Source organism: Theropithecus gelada, chromosome 11, assembly GCF_003255815.1.
Source record: "Theropithecus gelada isolate Dixy chromosome 11, Tgel_1.0, whole genome shotgun sequence".
NCBI lineage: Eukaryota > Metazoa > Chordata > Mammalia > Primates > Cercopithecidae > Theropithecus > Theropithecus gelada.
The window spans coordinates 706,189-729,103 of NC_037679.1; the positions used below are offsets into that span (position 1 = coordinate 706,189).

The following is a 22,915-nucleotide window of genomic DNA, read 5'->3' on the forward strand; positions in this document are numbered from 1 at the left end:
ATTTTCTTCCTCTCCTTTGCACCCAGTTGATTTCAGAGGGACAAACTATCAGGATGCAAGAAAGAGAAAGCCTAGAACAGTGGTGAAAAGCTGAGTAACTCCTTGTTGGAAGATTCAAAAAGCCTGAAATAGCATAAATAATTTTCACATAATCAAATTAGAAGCCCTGCAGAAAATATTTAAGAGACCAAATGACATTACATGACATTCTGATGGATTAGTTTAGCCTTTAGTTAAACTAATCTAGACAGGGATGAAAATATCCATGAGATTACTTAATTGTATTAGGAAATGGGGAAAAAAATGAAAACACTGAGTTGTAATGGTACAGCAAGCTTTGCCGAAAAGCAAAATGAATGGAATGCAAAAGCAGCTATTTGAAGAAATAATAAAATAATTTATAATAATAATTTTATATTGTCATGGTCTAAATAAAATTAATTACCATATTATTACAATTAAATCTATTTTTCTTACACATAAGTAGAGATAAACCATTAAAAATATAGTTGTAGTTTCAGCGAACATAGTGATTTATTTCATATACTAAGGTACTCATGAAACTATGTATGCTCTTTATAATTGCAAATTAAAATACCCTGAAAAGGAAATAGAGATTCATTTAGCAGTGATTTTATAATCCCACCTTTTTTTCTTCCTCTTTTCTTTTCTTTTCAACTTCTCTAAATCTTTCTTTGCTAGGTCTATAATTTCAATGGTTTCTTTGTCTGAGGATAGTATAGTAGGAGAAAAAGTTGATGATCCACTGAAATATGGCGCTCTTGCTGTGGCTCTTGTCAAGTTTTTCCGAAGGTTCTCATTCACTGCTTCACTTTCTAATAATTTTGCTCTAGCAAATAAAAATATATTTAAATAGGGATTATTTTTCTCTGTGGATAAAAATACATAACATAAAGTATACCACACTACCATTTCTTAAGTGTACAGCTCTGTAGCTCTAACCAAATCTACACTGTTCTGCAACCATCGCCACCATCCATCTCCAGAAATTTTTCATCTTCCCTTACTGAGACTCTTTACCCATTAAATATTAACTTCCCCCTCAGCCCTTTTATCTCAGCTCTGGCACCCATTGTTCTACTTTCTGTCTCTATGAATATGACTGCTCTAGCAATAAGGCAGGAACATTTTAAATGAGTTAATCTGCATGTTAAAAAGTTTTCCAAAATGCATTTCAACATGGCTACAGGATAAGGATTTTTAAACTAAATAAAATTCTCAAAAAATAATAAAAATAATCACAAAAGAATGCTCACGAACACTGTTTAAATTTTTTTTCAAATTTCCTGATTGAATAATTATACATTTGCAATCATAATCTTAATACTCAAAAGAATTCTACATATTCAGATGCCAGTGGTAATTAGATTACTTGAATTCTGGCCAGTTGGACATCAGTTGTCCTTGCTTGTAAACCTATTATTTAAACTTAAAAAATACACAAGCAGCATGCTCCCCTTAGTTTCAGTTCCTCATTCATCACACAATAGCAGCATTTCCAAAACTGTGCAAGGAATAAATTGTCAAATTTGCCCCAAACTGGCTGACAGACATCTGGCTCCTGAATATAGCATGGGAAAAGACAGTATCTCCAAGGAAACTTGAGTTTGAGAATTGAAAAAATTCTTTTGTTTGCTCAAGCAGTCCTAATAATGACAGAATAACGTACACACGGATCCTAACACGTGAAGACATCAAACAATGAAATCCTAAAAGAACCTAGATTATTGAGACTAAAAGGATTCAGAGAGTCCTCTAGGCCAATTCCCTTATTTCTATTTTATTTAAACCATCAAAAATACAACTATCTACTTACATATAATAGATTTTCAAGGTCAGTCTGGCACAATAGTGATTGAGACTGAAAAATAAGAAAAAAATACAACCTATCTCTCTCAACACTCTATTACTAAGCACTTTTGCCATATGTTCAAATATTTCAGAGAAAGATGCTAGATTATTTGCAACACTAAGCTCTGGAAGTCACAGTCAGCTCAGTGCTTTTTCATTGCCTACCAAAATTATTCATTCTACTCTTGAAATAGTTGAGACACATGGGGTCTCACTATGTTGCCCAGGCTGGTCTCAAGCTCCCAGCCTCAAGTGATCCTCCCACCTCAGCCTCCCAAAGTGTTGGGATTACAGGCATGATCCACCCTACCTGGTCCTACACATTCTTTAATGAAATTGTTTTAGTATAAATGTGATACCATATGTGAGCAGAACAATTACAGTATTTTTAGATGGTTAAATAGCTGTGTACAAACTTCTAGATTAATTAAATGACTTCAAAATTGTTTTAGAGAAAATTCACATAAAAACTCAAAGTTAAAATTCATGATTATCAAACAGTAGAAAAGTACAAACAATATATTACACTTTTCTATATTTTTAATTTCTAGCACAAAGCCTGGGTACTTAATAAGGAATGCTAAGAATGAATGAAAATATAATAAATCAGCTAACAATAATGATCTATATTTTAATGGGCTCCTTTATTATTATGTAATAAATAATGTGGGTATTTTATTTTAAAATTTACGTTTTTCACCTAATGTTAAAAGTCTGCATTTGGTAGGGGCATATCCAATGACTCTTTGATCCTAGTGCTAATAAAGGCCTTTTAGGGATTACCTCCACAAACTCCAGGGTACATTAACAGAATCTACTTTTTGTATGGCCTACAGGGAGACAAGTTGAGGATCTGGAACAAGGTATTAACCTACACCAGGAAAGATTTGATCAGCGATTGAACTCAGGGCCCATGAGTCATCTCTGTTCTCTAAATGGCTTAAGGAAGGAATAGTCTTAACTCAAGACTTAGAAGAAGGAAGATATTAGATGCTACTTTTAGCCACTAGAAGGAGTGGAAGTGGTTCTGGCAGTTTTCTAGGAAATAAGGACATTAGTCAAGCAATTTGCCTAACAGTGACAAAAAGCTGAGGTACAACCTTAGAATACAGAGTGGAGGAAAGGAAAGAGACTAAGAACTGGAATAGGCAATCCGCTTTAACAATTGGCAAGTGCCAAAGAAATAAAAGCGATAAGAGAAGCAGCCTAGGAGCAGGAAGAGGATCTTCAAGAATTAAAAAACAGAGCTATCAGTTGTGTCTCAAGGAGTGGTAAAATGGGGTCAACAAAATCAGGAAAGACTGGTCAGAGAACAAAGTTTTAGCAGTAGGCGGGGAACAGTACTGCCAACAAGGGGTAGAAACTGCAAGTCCAGGTTGGCTGCTGAGCAGAACTAGGATGTAGTGCCCAAAGGTCTCTGTCAAAAACGTGAAGCATGAAAAAATATATATATATGTACTATGCATAACATATATAATATATATGTACACATATACACACACAGAATAAAATTATACTTGAATAACTATATTGCCACATCGGCATGTGTTTTCATTTGTTTTTGCTTTTTGAAACATTTAAGAGATCCAATGTGCCTTGTGTAGCCAGAAACAGTGGCGATAGTACTTGCCACAGTTTGAGAACCTCTAGAACAGCCAGAGGAAGAGAAAGAGAACACAAATACAAGACAGGGTAACTGTGAAAGATGATCTCCTCCCATTTGCTTATGTTCTACAAATAGTTAGCAGAAGTGAGATTTGAACTACTTAGATGCTCTGCCATGGAGCTGACTGGAGTTTTCCTTCAAGAAAAATATAGCTCAGTCATCACAGCAAACCATGGAACCTGAAAATATTATTGACTTAACCTTCTTTCCCAACCCTATTCCCCAAGTCTACTCCCCTCCACATTCCTACACCAGGCATGGGCATCCTTTAACTAAATTCTGTCATTCTGTTTACTACATGTGATGATTTATGTATGCTGCCTAACCTAGAGTGTGAACTCTTTATGTCATGCTTGCCCCCAGCCCCAGTCATGGTATTGACATATGCAAGTATGTGTGGCATATTGTATGAAATGTGAATAGATGTACCACAGAGGGGCAGGCAAATTAGTAGGTATGCCATGATTTACATGCAGGAATAGCCAAAGATATAAAAGAGAACAGGAGATTCAAAAAATTGGAGATGACGTGTAGATATTGATCTATTCCCAAGTGATGGGGAAAGAGGCATATGAAGGAAAGGCATCAAAGATAACTTCAGCAACATAAATTTTGCCTGTTTCATATGTCAAGTTAGGTAAGCACCCAATTTTGGGATATAGCAGTAAGAGTAGGAGAATAATACGGGAAGAGAGGGGAGGAAAGGAGCTTGGAATATGACATCAAGGGAAAGGTAAGTAACAAGTCTCCTAAAGTTAACCTAACCAAAGGGTTGAAATATCACCATGGACAACTGCCAAACAATAAGCTCAACAAACAGAAATATTATAACATTGCAAAATTCAAAAAACCATATGCATTATATGTTACAGAACATGAACTATACCTGAGATCTTCGATTTCTTTTATATAACTATGAATCATATTACTAATCTCCTCATTTCCTTCACCTGAAAGACAAAATATGAAATAAAAATTTTCCTTTAAATTAAGACTTCAACAAAACAGAAGAAAAAAAAGTCGGGAAACAAAACAGTAATTTTTTAAAACACAATGCTTACAGCAAATTTTCTACCCTTTATTAGATGGGCAGACCATAAGATAGTATTATTATAAAGGGAATATTTTGTTTACATAAGAATTTATTATTTTTTGAAATTAGGTATTTAGCTTAAAACCACAGACTGTATACACAGAGACTAGCATTTCTATTTCAACTATGCTAGGTAATTAGTGAACACAAAGAATGTTCCCTACCCTCCAGAAGTTAATCCCTCACTTATCCCACCCTACGCGCATACCTGCTCTGGCAAGAACGTGGTTGGCCTGATCACTAACAAGCTGTGTAATTCTGGACCTCAGTGCATCAACCGTCTCTTGCATGGCTTTAATTCTTACACGCAGGTTATTATTTTCAGTCTGTAGCATAGCATTCTCATGGAACATGTCATTGATGCTTTCCACACCCTCTTCGTCAATTATTCTTTTACCCTAGTAAAGGAAAACAATGTCCTTGTTGCTTGAGGAGTCAAAAACACAAGAGTTTTGCTTAAGGATACTCTATAACTATACGTTCTCCAACCAAGAGCACTTTTATCTTACCAACCCCAAGGCAAAAGAAATCCTTTCCCCTCTAGCAGAACACTTCACAATGTATTTGTTACTAAAGAAATTGATTAGCCAGGTGCAGTGGCTCATACTTGTAATCCCAGCACTTTGGGAGACCAAAGTGGACAGATCACCTGAGGTCAGGAGTTCAAGACCAGCCTGGCCAACTTGGTGAAACTCCATCTCTACTAAAAATACAAAAATCAGCCAGGTGTGGTGGCGGGTGCCTATAATCCCAGCTACTCAAGAGGCTGAGGCAGGAGAATCATTTGAACCTGGGAGGAGGAAGTTGCAGTGAGCTGAGATCACACCACTGCACTCCAGCCTGGGTGATAGAGGGAGACTCCATCTCAAAAAAAAAAAAAAAGGGTAGGAAAGCTTTTGAACAAACAGTTGTTAGGTTAGACTGAACATAGTTAAAGACTGCCCACAAGGAAAACTAGAGACTCCTACCTCCAAAAGGAAGGAGGACACTATTATGACAACCAAGAGATTCCAGAGACACATATGTGTAAGGCATTATTGTGTTCAGAAAGTGCCAGCCTTAGATGTATCACAAAATGCAGTCAAACTCATTAGCTTACTGTTTTGTACTCCATGAGCTCCATCTGAAGTCGTGTGATTTCACTACGAAGTGCATTGATTTGCTGACTAGCTCTGTCCTGATTGACCATCACCTTATTCTTGATATTTCTAGCTCGATTGGCATATTTCAGGGTGTTTAACGTTTCCATAAAGTCTCTGTCTGAAGGGCTGACACATGCTATCATGATTGTTTGGCTGAAAGTTACAAATAATAGTTAGGCTTACAGATAAAAGCACCTAAAATGCTAAAATAATCATTTTTAAACTCCTGACATTTGAATAGTATCTTCTCTTCAAGATACCAAAATATTGAGCAAATTTAAAAGCCCCTGTACTTTAAGACTATCTTAAAGAAAAAGATTTTGTTTACTTTGGGGAAATACATTGATATTACTCACCTTTGACCTTGAGAAAGTATAAGCACATATATTTATTTCTTACCTCTTTGCTAAAAAGATTTGAAGCAGTGCACGCAGTAATTCTAAAATTAAACTGACTACAATATATTATATTGAAAATAAAAAAACCACTTCTTTCATTATTCATTTATTCTTTCAGTATTTTAAAAACTTATTCGTAATCACCTGTATGCTGACTTTTGATGTCAGCAAAGAATTGTACACAAAATCGAATCACACTGGAACAAGACGAGAACTTAGTATATTCTTGTGTTTCATTATATAAACTGTCATTTGTGACTGAATGATCAGAGTTCCAGTTTCTGGCCAGATTACACAGGAAAAGTGGGAAACATTACTTTATGGTCATGCTAAATTGATTTAGCCAAAGTTTAGGATAGTGAAATGCTAAGTATGCCCCAATTAGTATGTTTGTCAATAAAGCAGACATGGAGATTCTAATAGACACTCACAAACTAACTAAAAAATGTGCAGGAACTGCAATTAAGGAGCAGTCTACTTATCCTGGTAGAAAAATCAACGCCTATCAATCATAATCTTAGCCTCCTAGTCTCCTGCTTCCAATCTTTTCTTTCTACAATAATCTCAACACAGTACTCGTAGGTACCCCTTGTCCCACTCCATACCTTTTCCCTACAACTCTTGCTTACCCTTACTGTTACTATTATTCAACAATCAACTAAGGTATCACCTAATCCAAGAACCAAATCCTCAGTTTGTCTGTACCCTTTCTGCCTCCTCACACCTTTTGCATATCTCTTTTGCATTCATTATATTATTATTATATTGAAATTTTCTAGACCCCAAAACTCTTAGACTTTAAATTCCTAAAGGACAGGGATTATCAAGTTTTATTTATCAGTGTACTTCTAAACATATAACACAATATTTGAACCAGTATTAGGTCATTAACAATTGTTTGTGGTGTGTGTCATGTATAATATTTATACATGTCATATATAATATTTACTGGGGGTCAGAAAGTTAAAATAATTCATGCCATTTTAGTTTTCTCTTTTGATAAAGAGAATAAGATAATTCAGTAAGTGTGAGGATTATGGATGCTGATTAGAGAATAGGGAAATTTGAAGTGTGGTCCCCAGTCTAGCACCGGTCTGCAGATTATTTTTACTTACGTAAAATTGGGGAAAATAAATTTATATTAGCCTTCTTTGATCCACACAGATACATACATCTATTTCTCATTTCTTTACAAAAAATGTGTAAAGTAGTGCAGAAATTGCAAGTAAGCACTTTAGAAACTTCCACAACACTGGAACTTCCTGTAATCAATGACCTCCTCTCATTGAATGTAGATCAGTTCAAGTGTTTTCAAACTCCCATGGTGAGTCACAAATGGGGCAAGCTCTGTATGGTCATGCAAAATATTAACCTACCACAAATTAGAAAGAAGGGAAGGACTCGCCTTTAACAAATATTTTGAGAAGTGCTGGGATCAAGGGCTTAAGAAGAATAGTGAAAGTCAGGAATGAGAGGAACTGGCAAGGATCAACTGTATAGGGAAAATGTCATATATTAAACAAAATCCAAAATATATAAATTTCACCAATGATTCTGTTTATGAAAAACTCAAAGAAAATATTAAAGCTATTTATTTTAAAAGTTCACACAAAAACCACAATTCTGTTTTAAAGTTAACTATATCACTTAAATATTTTATTATATTTTATATTTCCTATAAATTAAGTTATACTATACATCTGGAAGAAAATGCATCACAATGTTAGCAGTAGTTACTTCTAGGTATTAGAATTTTTTTTTTTTTTTGAGATGGAGTCTCACTCTGTCACCCAGACTGGAGTGCAGTGGCACAATCTCAGCTCACTGCAACCTCCATCTCCTCGGTTCAAGTGATTCTCCTGCCTCAGCCTCCCAAGTAGCTGGGACTACAGGTGCCCACCACCATGTCCAGCTAATTTTTGTGTTTTTGTTAGTAGAGATGGGGTTTTGCCATGTCGGCCAGGCTGGTCTTGAACTCCTAACCTCAGGTGATCCGCCCACCTAGACCTCAAAGTACTGGGATTACAGGTGTGAGCCACCATGCCCAGCCAGAAATATAACTGATTTTTATTCATGCTTTATACTTTTCTGTATTTTCCAGAATTTTTGCCATAAACTGGTTATGATGTTTATTAAACACTGTAAACGTAAAAAAGCCAGCTCGACTTTTTTAAAAGACACTAAATTATGCACATAAACATATGGAGCTTATTTTCAAAAATATCTAATTTTTCTTTTAAGATTAATTTGTATAAACTTCAAAAAATGAAGATATTTTGCTTTCCAAGGCTTACACAAAGTACAGTGCTTTTGCACTAGGAATGCAATCCTAAAATTTTAAGCAAAAATTGAGGCACACGAAGAAAGGAATTAGAAGGGGTCATCTCCCTTGAGAGATTACTACCCATTAAGGAAATGGGTGAGGAACATGAGACTATTTAACTGTACCTAAAACTCAACAGAAATTCAAGACCCACAGTGAAAAGATTTTAGACCACTTGCAAGGTAAGCAAACTCTCAAAAGTATTGAAGTTTTCAAGAGTTAAACTTGTAAGGGGAGGACATTTATCATCTCTGCTTTGTTTTATAGTTAAGAAATAAATATAGGAAAAAGCTACAATTTAGAAAACCTGAAAAAATTTACACTTGGCTGAAAAAATGAAAATTTTTATTCTGTTATAATAAGACCCCTCTTGATACTGAAAATGTAGAACACAAGCAAGAAATACATTATAGTGGAAAGAAAACTGCATTCATACATAGGATGTGCTGGAAGAGACATGAGTTAAGAAAAATACCAATATTATATAAAAGGAAGAAACATAAAAATGACAATGTTGTATTCTACAAAACAGAACTTTATTTCTTTTTTCTTTGAGACAGAGTCTCGCTCTGTTGCCCAGGCTGGAGTACAGTGGTGCCATCTCGGCTCACTGCAAGCTCTGCCTCCTGGATTCATGCCATTCTCCTGCCTCAGTCTCCCGAGTAGCTGGGACTACAGGCGCCTGCCACTATGCCCGGCTAATTTTTTATATTTTTAGTAGAGACGGGGTTTCACCGTGTTGGCTAGGATGGTCTCAATATCCTGACCTCATGATCTATCAGCCTCGGCCTCCCAAAGTGCTGGGATTACAGGTGTGAGCCACCACAGCCGGCCAAAACAGAACTTTATTTCTAAACCAAATGGATTATAAACTTAAAAGGATTTAATACTATCCAAAATTATTTGGATAATAGTTGTTGATACGGTGTGGATCTGTGCCCTTGCACAAATCTCATGTCAAATTATAATCCCCGATGTTGGAGGTGAGGCCTTGCGGGAGGTGATTAGAGGTTGGGGGCAAATTTCCCTCTTGGAACTGTTCTCATGATAGAGTTCTCAGAGGATCTGGTTGTTTAAAAGTGTGTGGCACCTCCCTCTTCTTCCTCCTGCTCCAGTCCTGTGAAGTGATCACTCTCCCTTTGCCTTCCACCATGACTGTAAGTTTCCTGTGGCCTCCCTAGAAGCCAAGCAGATGCCAGAATCATGCTTCCTGTAGAGCCTATAGAACTGTGAGCCAATTAAACCTCTTTTCTGTATAAATTACCCAGTCTCAGGTATTTATGGCAGTGCAAGAACGAACTAACACAGTTGTTCAAAAAGAAATCTTGTAAGTTTAAATACTAGATTTCTTGTATAGCATCTTTTCAGTAAATACGATGTTACATTATTGCAAACACTGTAAAATAGATTCACTGTGGTTGTTGGTAACTTGTTGAATTGTGCTATGATTGAATTTAAATGCCAAAAATGTTTCCATTTGTAAAGCCAACACGTTTACAGAAGGGAATACATTACCCACTCCCCCGCCAAAAACAAAAGAGCTGAAAAAACATATTAGAATGATGCAAGATATGAGAAAGAAGAATGTCAGTGATACTGGCAAAGTTAATAACCAGACAATACTCTGTATTTCATTCAGTGGACATTAAGAAGATTTTTCTACATATAGAAAAAATTTGAATTTTTAGAAGATTTTGTAAAAAAAAAAAAAAAGAAGTACCCAATAATATTTAAATTACCTTGTAATTACTTAGAAAACAGTATTTACTTTTTCAACAAAATTATATTAGGTATCTACTCTGTGCTAAGTACTTAAAGCAGAAGCTATGATAAGAGAGAAAGTCCACATACTATTGACTTCATATATAAGCTAAGTGACCTTGAATAAATTACTTAACCTCTCTAGATTTCATTTTCCTTATCTAGAAAATAGAATAATAATATCTACACCTCAAGGGATGCTAGAAGGATTATGTGAAATAACATACAAAATTATTCACACATTTCAGATTCTTAACAGTATAAGGATTAGTTCCTCATCCTATTAGTTTGCTTTATAATTACAAGCTTACTTAATAATGAATAATCAAAACTCTGAGTAAAGGATAATCATCTACGCATACCTATTACCCCCAAGGGAATCCTGTAGTAGTCTCGTTAGCTTGGAATCTCTGTAGGGGACATGTGTGGCCCTCTTGCTTTTGTCTCCCAAGGCACTAATGACATTGCCAAGCGCCAACTAAAAGAAAGAGAAAGAAAGACGGCAAAATGATACAAATTTATTAATTATAACATTTTTAAATAAAGAAAGCTTACAGAGAATAATATAGAGACATAATATAATTAAGAATATTTGTTTGGTTTTGTTTTACATTTGTAATCAATGCCACTGAAAATTTGCTACATAAATATTAGTACTATATATAATATCTTATGTGTATATTAGTACTATAGTAGTAAGTACTAATTCTTTGAAATAGAAATAAGATTGACAACTTTAGTTATCCCTAGAATTATCACAGCATCAGGTTATGTCCCCAGAAAATTGTCCATTCATGTTACAAATTCTTCTCCTCAACTCAATGAAAAAATAAAATGTTTAGTTAGTTTAACAGTTTGATGTGAATTTTCATTTTGCAATACAGTTCCCATGGGAAAAGAAAATCTTCTTTAATCACAGCAAAAAAATCAGTATTATTTCTCTGAACAAGGTATTCCTATGCCAGTATATCTATCCTTAGAAATACAATAAGATGGGCTGGGTATGGTGGCTCACTCCTATAATCCCAGCACTTGGGGAGGCCAAGGTGGGTGGATCATCTCAGGTCAGGAGTTCGAGACCAGCCTGACCAACATGGGGAAACCCCATCTCTACTGAAAATACAAAAATCAACTAGGCGTGGTGGTGTGTGCCTGTAGTCCCAGGTACTTGGGAGGTTGAGGCAGGAGAATAGCTTGAACCTGGGACGTGGATGTTGCAGTGAGCTGGGATCACAACACTGCACTCCAGCCTGGGCAACAGAGTGAGACCCCGCCTCAACAAATAAATAAATAAATAAATACAATAATATATGTGTTAGCATCCAATTATTTAAAAACTAGTCAAATTACAGAACTCTGTAGTCACTCCTCCTGCGACCCTGCTGTTTTTCCTACTGTCACTGAATTATCACCTACAAGATAAACATTATCCAAAATGTTGCTCACACTAGCCATCAGTAATGCAAACATCTATAATCATAACTTTGTTAGGAAAAATAGATCATGCAGGGAGTGGCAACAGGATCACACTTTGTCGTCATTCCCCCTTTTCAGAGCGGCTACCATCATAAGCAATGGTAATACTGAAACTCTACTAGATATGTCTCAACATGCTTCAAGAGCCTAAAGAGGAAAACAAAGCAATGGCTTTTGTCTTTTCCTGACAACATAAATGTAAATACCACCATGATTGTATCTCCTAAGAAAGTCAAAACAATACACAAAGTCCAGAATCCAGGCACGCCGTTTTACACAACATTCATCCACATGGTTGGACCATCAAGATGAGTATTGGAGTTGGAAAGTCTGGCTCTCTCTAATCAGCCTTGGTTGATAATTTCCCCATAGAAGGGTTATAATCATACAGGAGCAAATATTGGGGGCTGATTAATGAGAGGAAAGCAGACACCACACACTCTGAAACTGCCTTTGCAAAATTCGTATCAGTGAGAAAAGCATGACAGTGAGGGAGATCCGACTTAATCCACTCCATCTTGCCTTTAATTTCTAAACTGCCCTTGTTCATCCCTATGCTGAGCTAACTAAAGGAGGAATTTAGTTTATAGTTTAAAGAATTTTGAAAAGATGATAACAGCCTTTTCCTGAAACAACCCTTCTTCTTCCCTGGGGACCAGCAAGCCTTTGTAAAACTAACAAATTGGCCACAAGATTATTAGAAATTATGATTTAAGAGTCATGCAGCCAGAGGCCACGAGATTCCTAACCTCCCCAATTGCTCCTATGGATAAGATTACTATTGTAAAACCTAAGATTGGTGTTTGGATATTTTTTCAGACCCTGCATTCTGATGCACCAGCTGGCACCATGCAGACTGGTAATCTAGCTCAACCAGTTCTGTAATCCCACCCAGGAACAGAAGACAGCAAGGAGAACCCACTGAGACACCCTATGACTTCACCTCCACTCCCCACTCCCTTAGCCCCCTCATTCACCAAATTATACTTTAAAAACCGCAGTCTCTGAATTTTTGGAAAGACTAATTTGAGTAATAAAACTCCAGTCTTCCATTTAGCTGGCTCTGTGTGCATTAAACTTTTTCTCTATCGCAATTCACCCATCTTGATAAATCAGCTCTATCTGGGCAGCAGGCAAAAAGAATCCATTGGGTAGTTACAACTCTGATGCTACTGGCGTCACAGAAATTTAGGGATGTCATTACATTTGTGCAGGCACAAATTTCCAGTTTTGTAATGAAGATAATAAGAACATTTTAATGCATAAAACTTTGCTCTAAAATATTTCCTTCCATATAATGAAGCTTTATGCTCACTAAATCACAAGGGGCTTTCCAATCAAAATGCCATTAAGTGGCATGGTATTAAAGTTAATTTTTAATATAACCTAGAAAAAGTATCACTTTTAAAAAATCATTACCAAAAAAATTATAATTTCCAAAGTCAATAAAATGACTGTCATAAAATATTATCAAAAGGCTACTTTGAAGGTCTTCACCCATGAAATAACTTAATATTAAATCTTGGGCCAAGCGCAGTGGCTCACGCCTGTAATCCCAGCCCTTTGGGAGGCTGAGGTGAGTGAATCGCATGAGCCCAGAAGTTTGAGACCAGCCTGGGCAATGTGGCAAAACCCTATCTCTACAAAAAATACAAGAATTATCTGGGTGTGGTGGTGCTGGCCTGTGGTCCCAGCTACTAGGGAGACTGAAGTGAGCCCGTGAAGTCAAGGCTACAGTGAGCCATGATCGCACCACTGTATTCCAGAGTAGGTGACACAGTGAGACCCTATTTAAAAAAAATAAAAGATAAAAATAAATAAATAAATTGATTTTGACAATATATTGTTAAATGTGGAAAGAATTTTTCAAATAATTTGTATATCTATAATTTTATGCACATACAAATTTTAGTACAACTAAATTTATACACATGAAGAAAATCTGTAATATAAAAAAGAGAAAAAAGCGTGAGGAGATCAGAGATTCAGTGCATTACTAATAACTGTTCTATAATTTTCATTTCTCAGTTCAGTGTCTGAAGGATTTCCATATGGATATTATAAATTACAAAAGACAAAAGGACAATAGAAAAGCTCTGATATATTCTCAGCACAAAGCCTTAATCTTACAAGTCCACAGTTGATAGAAATGCCTTCTTTTGCCCTCTCGCCTGTAGCTCCAGTACGCTTCAATCTTTCTGACCCTGCGAGATCAACAAAATGGAACTTTGCAGTCAGGGTTTCAAATTCATTCATCTGTGCTGATTCAGAAATAATTTTATTATCAGTTGCACTGTCCTGAAATTAAGAAAAATAATTGAAAATATTTTATTAATGTAACATTAAATATCCTCCTACTCTACCTTGAGCTCATCCCACGTACACATATAGGCACAACCAAATAAATAGGCATAAAGCCAAATAAATAATAAATTCAAAAAATGTCTGCTGGCAATTAGAAATTTAAAGGCAGAAAAAGCCTGGATATTCAGAACTCAACTATTATCAACTGAGGCTTTGCTTATGCTAATGAAGGGAAAACTACAGCATATAATCCTCAAAAGCAAAGGGTCTCAGGTGATGACATCCAACATATGGCCACAGCATCCTTTTTGGTTTTTCAGACATGTATACAATTTTTTATTTCAAAATCTGACATGGCTGACCAGCTTCAACTTAACTAGGATCAGAAGAGGAAATCAGAAAAAGGAATGACTAAATTAACTGAATTTGGCTTAAATATATTCTCACAGAATTCATGTGGTTTTAGGGAGATAAAAATTGAAAGTTTAAGAAATTAGAATTGATAACTCACAGCATCAATTTGGGGACACACTCTGGTTTGACACACATGAATGGTAAAAATGGCATGTGAACGAGAGCTCTGCACATTCATCTGGGTACTGGCAGTTGTCCGGGATAAAGCACCCAACTTCAAACACTGCATCATCTGAAAAAGCGGAAGAAACAAAGGACTTTACTTGAACAATAAACAGCATACTATATAATCCAAAGTCTGAGGTAATGGCTAAAACCCACCATGTTAAGGGATATAAAAGATGTGGAATTTCACATTATTAGCTTAGTTACAGGCACTTTTTGAGATGAATTTCTCAGTATAATAGTGTATTATTTTTTAAATAGAAGAAAACACTGAGATTCCATTGTTTGCCATTTGCTGACATTTGCAGCTTCCATTCCAAAACTGTTACAGTAGAACACTCTGGTACAAACTGAGCAATAACTTGAATTATTCAGGCTCTTCTCTATCTTCCGTTAAAATTATTTTTTGTAATTTTTCTCAACAATCTCCCTCTAGGAGCCATGATACAGTTCTACATAGGTTAAAGCAAAAAGTACAAAAGGATTGTGGTCTCATCCTTCACCATCAATTGTCTAACCCTCTTTCTCTAGCTGTGAATGAAAAATATTCATAAATTTTCTTAGATTCTTTTGATGCTGTGACAACTATGCTGACTTTATCATAACCCTGATATTTTTATACTAATATTCTGATTTTTAAAATGTGAGGAAAGAAGACAAGATTTTAATTCCATGTCATGCTTCAGGATATAAATTTCATATCTTGATCTTAAGCAGACTATCAGCAAAGCTCACTATTTAAACAAAGCCAGCTATGCTCTGTTTTAACTACAATATAAATATTACCTCTGATTCTGTATTCACAGTACGTGTTGTAACGCCCACAGTATAAATTCCTCCAGTTGAATCTTCATGAATTCTTATATTTGATTTTTTATTTTTTGCATCAATATCACGAGTGGTATCAAATAAGTCAAGGACCTCTTCATTATAGAGCTATCAAAAAATATTAGAAATCTAATTTTAGCAGAAATCGTCTGGGTAGTTGTCATAACAACACATTACATAATGTTTTCCTTCATACAGATTTTTAAAGTACTTCAAAATGACATATATTTTTTTCAAAATAACACATAAAAATGAATGAGGCTATTATTACAACAATTATAAGCAAATGCCAGATTTATTTACAAGAGTAAAAACAGTAAGTGACTTAATCATGACAAATGGGTTGAGGACTAGCTAAAATGATCTAATAATCCTTTGCAAGAGATAATTAAATATTTACAAATACAAGCAAACCCTAGAAACACGTGCCAAATGTAGACAAATCTTAAGCTTCAGAATATTTAAAGAATTTTTACTACTTGAGCTAAAAACATATTTCCTATTGCCCTGAAACCTTTCTTAACGAGTTGAAAAATTAACACTTAGCATGTTTGCAAGGTCAGCAACAGTATTAGTGTTCCTGTATCAATAGAGGCTGAAAAAACCCAGATACCTCCTTAAAAGAGGATACACACACCTGTTTTTCTATCAATATGTTTTAAAGTTACAATGCCTAATATCATTTTGGAGGGTGAAAGGGAAGATGGAATAACACTGTTTCTTTTCTTTTTCTACCATCATTTACTTTCCTTGGGAACACACAGTTATATTCTCGTTGGTTTTTACTAAATAAGAATGTCCATTAAAACCAGCAGAAAAAAAAACTGATATTAATTTTTCTATTTTGTGCTACACAATGCTGAGTAAAATGTTTCATCAATGATGAAAATGATTAGCTCATGGATCAGGTAATTTAGACTAAATTCTCTTTGCACCAAGAACCCAGAATTATGCCACTGTCCACCAAAGTGCAATATTGGCTCAAATCCTAGATGTCCTCTTAGTGTTACTTTCCTTCTATCACACTAGACAGCCTAAATTAATCCAAAGCCACCACCACCTTTGGACATTATATCAAAACATCTGTCTACCTATGCAAGGATAATAATTTCTTCAGCCAGATAAGTGCTACAATCTGAGACCTATTATTTCTCACATACTTCCCCTACTTTTGGCCTTAGTCATTAAGTTCCCACCACTTTGTAAGCCTGTCTAAATTACAACAGTAATTAACCTTTATCTATTGATAAAAATAAGTACTTACACCTGTAATCCCAGCACTTTGGGAGGCAGAGGCAGGTGAATTGCTTGAGGCCAGGAGTTCAAGACCAGCCTGGGCAACATGGCAAAACCCCATCTCTACTAAAATTACAAAAATTTGGTCGAGTGTGGTGGCGCATGCCTGTAGTCCCAGCTACTCAGGAGGCTGAGGCACAAGAATCACTTGAACCCAGGAGGCAGAGGCTGCAGTAAGCCGAAATGGTGCCATTACACTCCAGCCTGGGTGACAGAATGAGACTCTATCTCCAAAAAAAAAAAGGGGGGGTTCTTAAATAAACAATATTAATTGTTATTTTATTCTATGGACACTGGTCAAGTGTTTATAATCTTAAACTCAAACATCACTTCCTACAAGTAAGGAAAACATTTCTATTATCTAATGTTAATTTACTCAAACAACATTTATTGAGTACTATCTTCAAAGCACTGTACTAGAAGCCAACAGTATAAAATCATGAACACTTATGGTCTATAAAAACAAACTTTAAAAGAAATTAATGCCAAAATTGGATTATTACCTCTAAGAATTGGGCATTCACTTTAAAATCTGGAGGAGGAAGCCCATTTTTAATTGCTATGTGTTTTTTTTCTTCAATACTCTTAAAAAGATGTTTAACAGCTCGAGAAATAATACCCTGTTCTTCCTCAACAATGTTAACATCAAATCCTGTTCCCATTGTGTATGTTTTACCAGCTCCAGTCTAAACAAAAGAACAGAGAAAGATTAGTGTTCAACCTTAACATAACCTTAAGAAAGAAAAATGAAAGCGCAACTGAATTAACATTTCTGAAAAGTTTCAACTCCTATGAAAATAATATGGCACTTACTTGTCCATAAGCAAAAACTGTAGCATTGTATCCTTCGAAGCAACCTTCAATTAGTTTTTCTATACATTGAATGTAGATCTGCTCTTGCTGGGAGTCAATGTCAAATACATAGTCAAAAGTAAAAGCCTTGTCTTTCCCTAGGAAGACCTGAGGCTCTCCCGGTGTGACAGATGTACAAATATGGCATCCTTCAATCTTCTCTTTGGCAAGCTGTGGTCTTATTCTGTGAGAAATAATCAGAAAAGAAAAAAATAAAATAAATGCCAAAAAAAAAACTCTAAAAAAATAGGACCTAAAAATTCTTGGCCAAATCTTTTTTAAAACTCTAATGTAATTACCTAATGCTTATTCAGTTGAAAAGTTTAAATAAATTGAATTATAATGAATCAATTTCAGCATATGAGATGACTTTCTTAATTTCAATGAGATACTTAACAATCCCCCAAAATCATGAACAAGAGTAAAATCCATCTTAAAATTAGATACTTATCCAAGAGGATACTTTTCCTCTGCTCTGTAAGAGGTAGATACTCAATCCAATAAATTCTGCTACCAAAGTGCTATTTGCTATTATTATTGTTTTAGATTTTTTTTTCTCTTTATTTCCAGTGGTAATAGTATGGAAAAATAAAAAAGCAAGGACATTTATTTATCTTAATGTCTTGATGCCCTTGACTCGTCTTTTTTGCTAACTCTTCACCAGTGGTTTCTGAACCTATTTGACCATTATGTTCTGTCACAGTAACATGTTTAAGCATATTCCCACAACATATATATATTCATTTATAAATAATATTCATGTTCTACCATATTGATTTGTCATATACTGAAATACTGTCATCTCTCAGTTTCCATGAAAGATTGGTTTCACAACTCCCCATGGATAACAAAATCCACAGATGTTCAAGTCCCTGACATAAAATGATGCAGTATTTGCATATAACTTACACACTTATTCTTCTGTATACTTTAAATCATCTCCAGGTCACTTATAATACTTATACAATGTTAAGCTATATAAATAGTTGTTATACTGCATTATTTTAGAGAATAATAAGAAAAGAAAGTCTGTACATGTCCAGTACACAGGTAACAATCCATTATTTTTTCTGAATATTTTCAATCCACAGTCAGTTGAATCTATAGTTGTGGAACCCCTGAATATGGAGAGTCGACTGTATATACAAAAGCAGAATTTTAAAAAGAAATAAATTAGAAATAAATATAAATGAAAGTTCTAATATCTTCTCTCCAAAACAGTGAATTATTATGAGTTGCCTTTCCTCCACTTGGAGGATCACTGCACTACACCCACACCACATCCTTGCGCATCCACTTGAATCCAATACCTTCCTGTCTGTCTTCTCTCTCAAATTTCAAAACCTATTTTCAAAGAAGAAAAGTAAATATGAAGATATGTTCATAACAGAATAAACCAAAATCTAATCCTATTCTGTAGGCTCTATAAACAGGACAGAATATTCTGGAATATATACCACTCACTTACTGTACCTAAATTTTTAAAGAGATTCCCTACTTGCCATGGTTAAAGAGAAGCAGTTTAAGGAAGAAAGGCAAGACAAACACAGATTAAAAATACAAAATGAGGCCAGGTACGGTGACACGCCTATAATCCCAGGACTTTGGGAGGCCGATTGCTTGAGATGCAGGAGTTCCAGACCAGCCTGGCTGACACAGTGAAACCCGGTCTCTGCTAAAAATACAAAAATTAGCCCAACGTGGTGGTGCAGCTGGTAATCCCAGCTACTCGAGAGGCTGAGGCAGAAGAATCACTTGAACCCAGGAGGCAAAGGTTGCAGTGAGCCACCAAGATGGCACCACTGCACTCCAGCCTGGGCGACTGAGTGAGAATCCATCTCCAAAAAAAAAAAAAAATGAAAAAGAAAAATATAAAATGATTAAGGAACAGATTTTAAAGGAATCTTGTCTCATAGCCTTATTTTCTGAAATTAAAAAAAAAAAAAACCTCAGGTCAATAGAGGTAAAATACAGGTAAAACAAGTTCATCTATTTATTAGAGAGAAAGCCAAACCCAAGTCCAGATCCCCTAAGTCTAACTCTTTACAGTTAATAGACAGAAAGGATTGAATTTCTGCAAACCTGGTTTTCTAAAATAGAATTTTGTATGCCTCAAAAATATCTTATGTAAATAATATGTTAAGTAAAGAATATGCAACTATTTTTTCTCCTCTATGATACTGGTATTTTTCTTTAATAAACTCTTCAGCTTTGTTTGTTAGCTGTAATGGAATGTACTAATCAATGTGGAGCTGTCCAGGTAATGAGGCAAGAGCAATGGAGTGGCCAGTAGCAGACCCGAGTTTTACTACTTGTCACTCCATAGGTATCATGTGGTCTTCTCTCAGAGCACCAGTTTCCTCAACTGTGGAGGAAAACCATAATTTCCAAGATTCCTTTTAGATTCAATAATACTTAACTGTAGATACTGTATTTTAGAAAAGGGAAAGATGGAAATAATATTTGTGTACTGTAATACATATTAAATATTATTATAGCAAATAAAACAAAGAATTTCTTGTAATTTCTTGTAGCTATGCACATAGACTATAAAAACCGCCCATGGTAGTAGCAGCTTTGGCTTTCTGGTTCCACACAACCTAGATGAGTGGTGCTCTCTAAATTAATAATTTTTTGTTTCCAAACTCCTCTTCTCCTACCACACTATATTTAGTCATGTGGAGGAAAACACAGCAAAAACCCCAAGCCTCTTTAGGAAAAATCACCGTCTTGATTGTTGCCACGCCAAAAATAGGAGAGTCAGAAACAACCTCAATTCCATGTGAATTCCTCCCTCTTCCCTATTCCACCTATCTAAGAGCTATTCTCTCTGAAATACATCAGCCCACCAAGTTATTTCCTCCCCCATCAACACCACCCTAACGAAGGCCATCATTATCTCTTACTTAGAATATTGCAAAAGTCTTCTAACCAGTCTTCCTGTGTCAACTCTTGCCCTCACCAACCTGTTCCACACACTGTAATATGAGTAATTTGTAAAACAGGAAGTTGGTCAGCTCACTACCCTGCACAAAACCCTTCAGTACATCTCTAAATCCCTCTGCTTTGCCATGCCACATCTTTGCATTAAAGGATTTTCACTGGTAGCCATGGTGATGGTTTATTTTAAGCAGCTTCACTACCACCTATGCTCTCCCTTATTTCTATGCCTCCAACTACATTATTCCCTTTTCCTAGACACTCTTTCCACCCTTTCAATTCCCAACTCCTTTACCTGCCTGAACATTTTTCTTTTGATATCTCTTGTTTTGGGAGCTCACACAAACTCTGCATTTCAACATAAAGTCCTGTCTGCTCTCAGGCTGTTCTCTCTCCTGAAAGCTACTTCATTAACTCCAGGTCTCTGCTTTTTCTACCAGCTTTACGGTTGCTATAGTACTCTGTGAAACTTAACAAATCCCACGTAATAAAAAAGACAAAAATAATAAACCCAGCTCTCTAATGAAAACGAGTACTAGGCTACTACTTAATATCAGTGTGCCATTAATTTTAGGTAAATGATTAAAACCATAAGCTAACTTATTTGGCTATTAAGATACTTTAAATTTCACTTCAACATAACAAAGAAAAACAAGGTGCCATTTTAATTGCAGATATGATAGCCAATTTTAGAATCTAATGTCACTCAGAATGTCTTTAACTTATTCTCTTAATCTCTACTCATCCGGTTATTATTCTCGCTAATGGCAAGGAGGATTCTGTTTGAAACACGGATGATGCCCAATTTCATCCATTTGCATGGGTAGAGGAGAGAGAGTGGCTTTAAAAGCCAACAAGATGGGTGGAAACTTTTCCACTGGATCCAAGCAATGGCAATTTTCCAACAGGTCTGAGAAAGTCATACCTAGGAGGGGATGGTGTCCCACACATGCAGATTAATTGGAAGCTAACTATACTTCAAAGACTAAGGACAGGTTCACCTTTTTAATTCCTCTTCAAAAATTAATATTTTAAAATCTCCAAATCCCTAAATTAGTACTCAAGTCAATAATTCTCACAGGAACACCCAACCCAAGTCAATTCACCTGCTTTGTAATTGATGAGTTTGAAACCTAGCTACAAACCTCAATTTCAAAACAATTACTTGATGTTCTATATAGACAAAATATACCTATCCTTCTGTAAAAGAGAAAATTGGAAATATAACATTTACAACTTTGGATATTTTGAAATATTTTCTTTCTCAGTATTTTTATGTAAAAAATAAGATCATTAAACACATACATCTAATCCCAACACTAGGAAATAATCAGCATTAATGTTTAGATTGACTAATGTTAAGCAAACTGACTAACACTAAGAAATAATAAAGCCAAGTAGATTTTTTAAAATGTATTATTCTACAACTAGATGTATTTAAAACTGCTTCTTAAAGAAAAACAATTATGGATTAAAATTGAATTCTTATTTCTCCATTAGCAAATGATTCTTTGAAGACAGAGAATATATCTTATTCATTCCTAAAGCAAAGTAATCCACAAATATTTACTGACTTACCCCTATAAACTACATTAGGTAAGAAAAGAGTATTTTAATGCAAGATATATGATAATTACAATAATATAATATCACTTTATTCTGTCACTAGAAACTTGTTCTTGAACAAGCATTTAGCCATGCTACATGTCCATTTTCTAATCTATAAGGAGCCTGGCTTTACTAATTCCAAGTTTAAATTGTATTTTAATTAATCCTTCAAGAAAAGCAAATCAAAGTTTCTCTATGCTGGGTTTTAAAAGGTTGAAATAAACTACTTTTTTCCCCTGCCATACACTATCCACCAGTACTTCTTACTGTTTGTTCCTTATTGTATAACAAATATTGCTGTGGACACAGGGCAAGGGACTACTTCATTTATGAAAACATTATCATGGGCTCATTGCTGTGGAAGGAACTAGTGAAAATTAGGGGAGATTCTGAGATAAAATAGAGGAAATGTCTTAAAAGTGGGCTCTGCCTTCTCTTCTTTGCCTTTTTAATAACTGAAACTGGTTTTAGTGATTGAATATATTTAAATAAGCCAAGAGGACATGTTTTGAGATGTCCTAAATAAAACAAACATTTTAAAATAAAGTATTTTGGGGGAAAGGCTTAACCTTTTCAACTTGAGTTTTAGTCATGAAACTTAGCAAAACTGAGTTTATACATTAGTTCTGTCACATACTGCTATTAAGAGGCAATTCACCACAACCTTAGAGTTCCTGCACATTCTTGCTGGGTATGCCAAGAATGCAAGACACAGACTGCTCTCTTCATGGATCATTTCTCAAGGTTGTGTTGGAAACAAGCAAACGTTAAGGATAA

General features: G+C 35.3%; 1 protein-coding gene across 4 annotated transcripts in view; it reads right to left on the reverse strand.

The window, feature by feature from the left end:
• The window catches only part of KIF21A (kinesin family member 21A), a 157,531-nt gene that overhangs the window by 63,905 nt on the left and 70,711 nt on the right, over nt 1–22,915 (reverse strand). For all 4 annotated transcript variants that reach the window (XM_025403121.1, XM_025403120.1, XM_025403119.1 and 1 more), the window contains exons 2-11: nt 17,552–17,774; nt 17,242–17,424; nt 15,401–15,550; nt 14,547–14,681; nt 13,862–14,029; nt 10,618–10,733; nt 5,731–5,926; nt 4,840–5,029; nt 4,425–4,488; nt 647–850 (exon numbers count right to left, since the gene is read on the reverse strand). In XM_025403121.1, the coding sequence (XP_025258906.1) occupies nt 647–850; nt 4,425–4,488; nt 4,840–5,029; nt 5,731–5,926; nt 10,618–10,733; nt 13,862–14,029; nt 14,547–14,681; nt 15,401–15,550; nt 17,242–17,424; nt 17,552–17,774 (1,629 nt within the window). The remainder of the gene's footprint in view (nt 1–646; nt 851–4,424; nt 4,489–4,839; nt 5,030–5,730; nt 5,927–10,617; nt 10,734–13,861; nt 14,030–14,546; nt 14,682–15,400; nt 15,551–17,241; nt 17,425–17,551; nt 17,775–22,915) is intronic.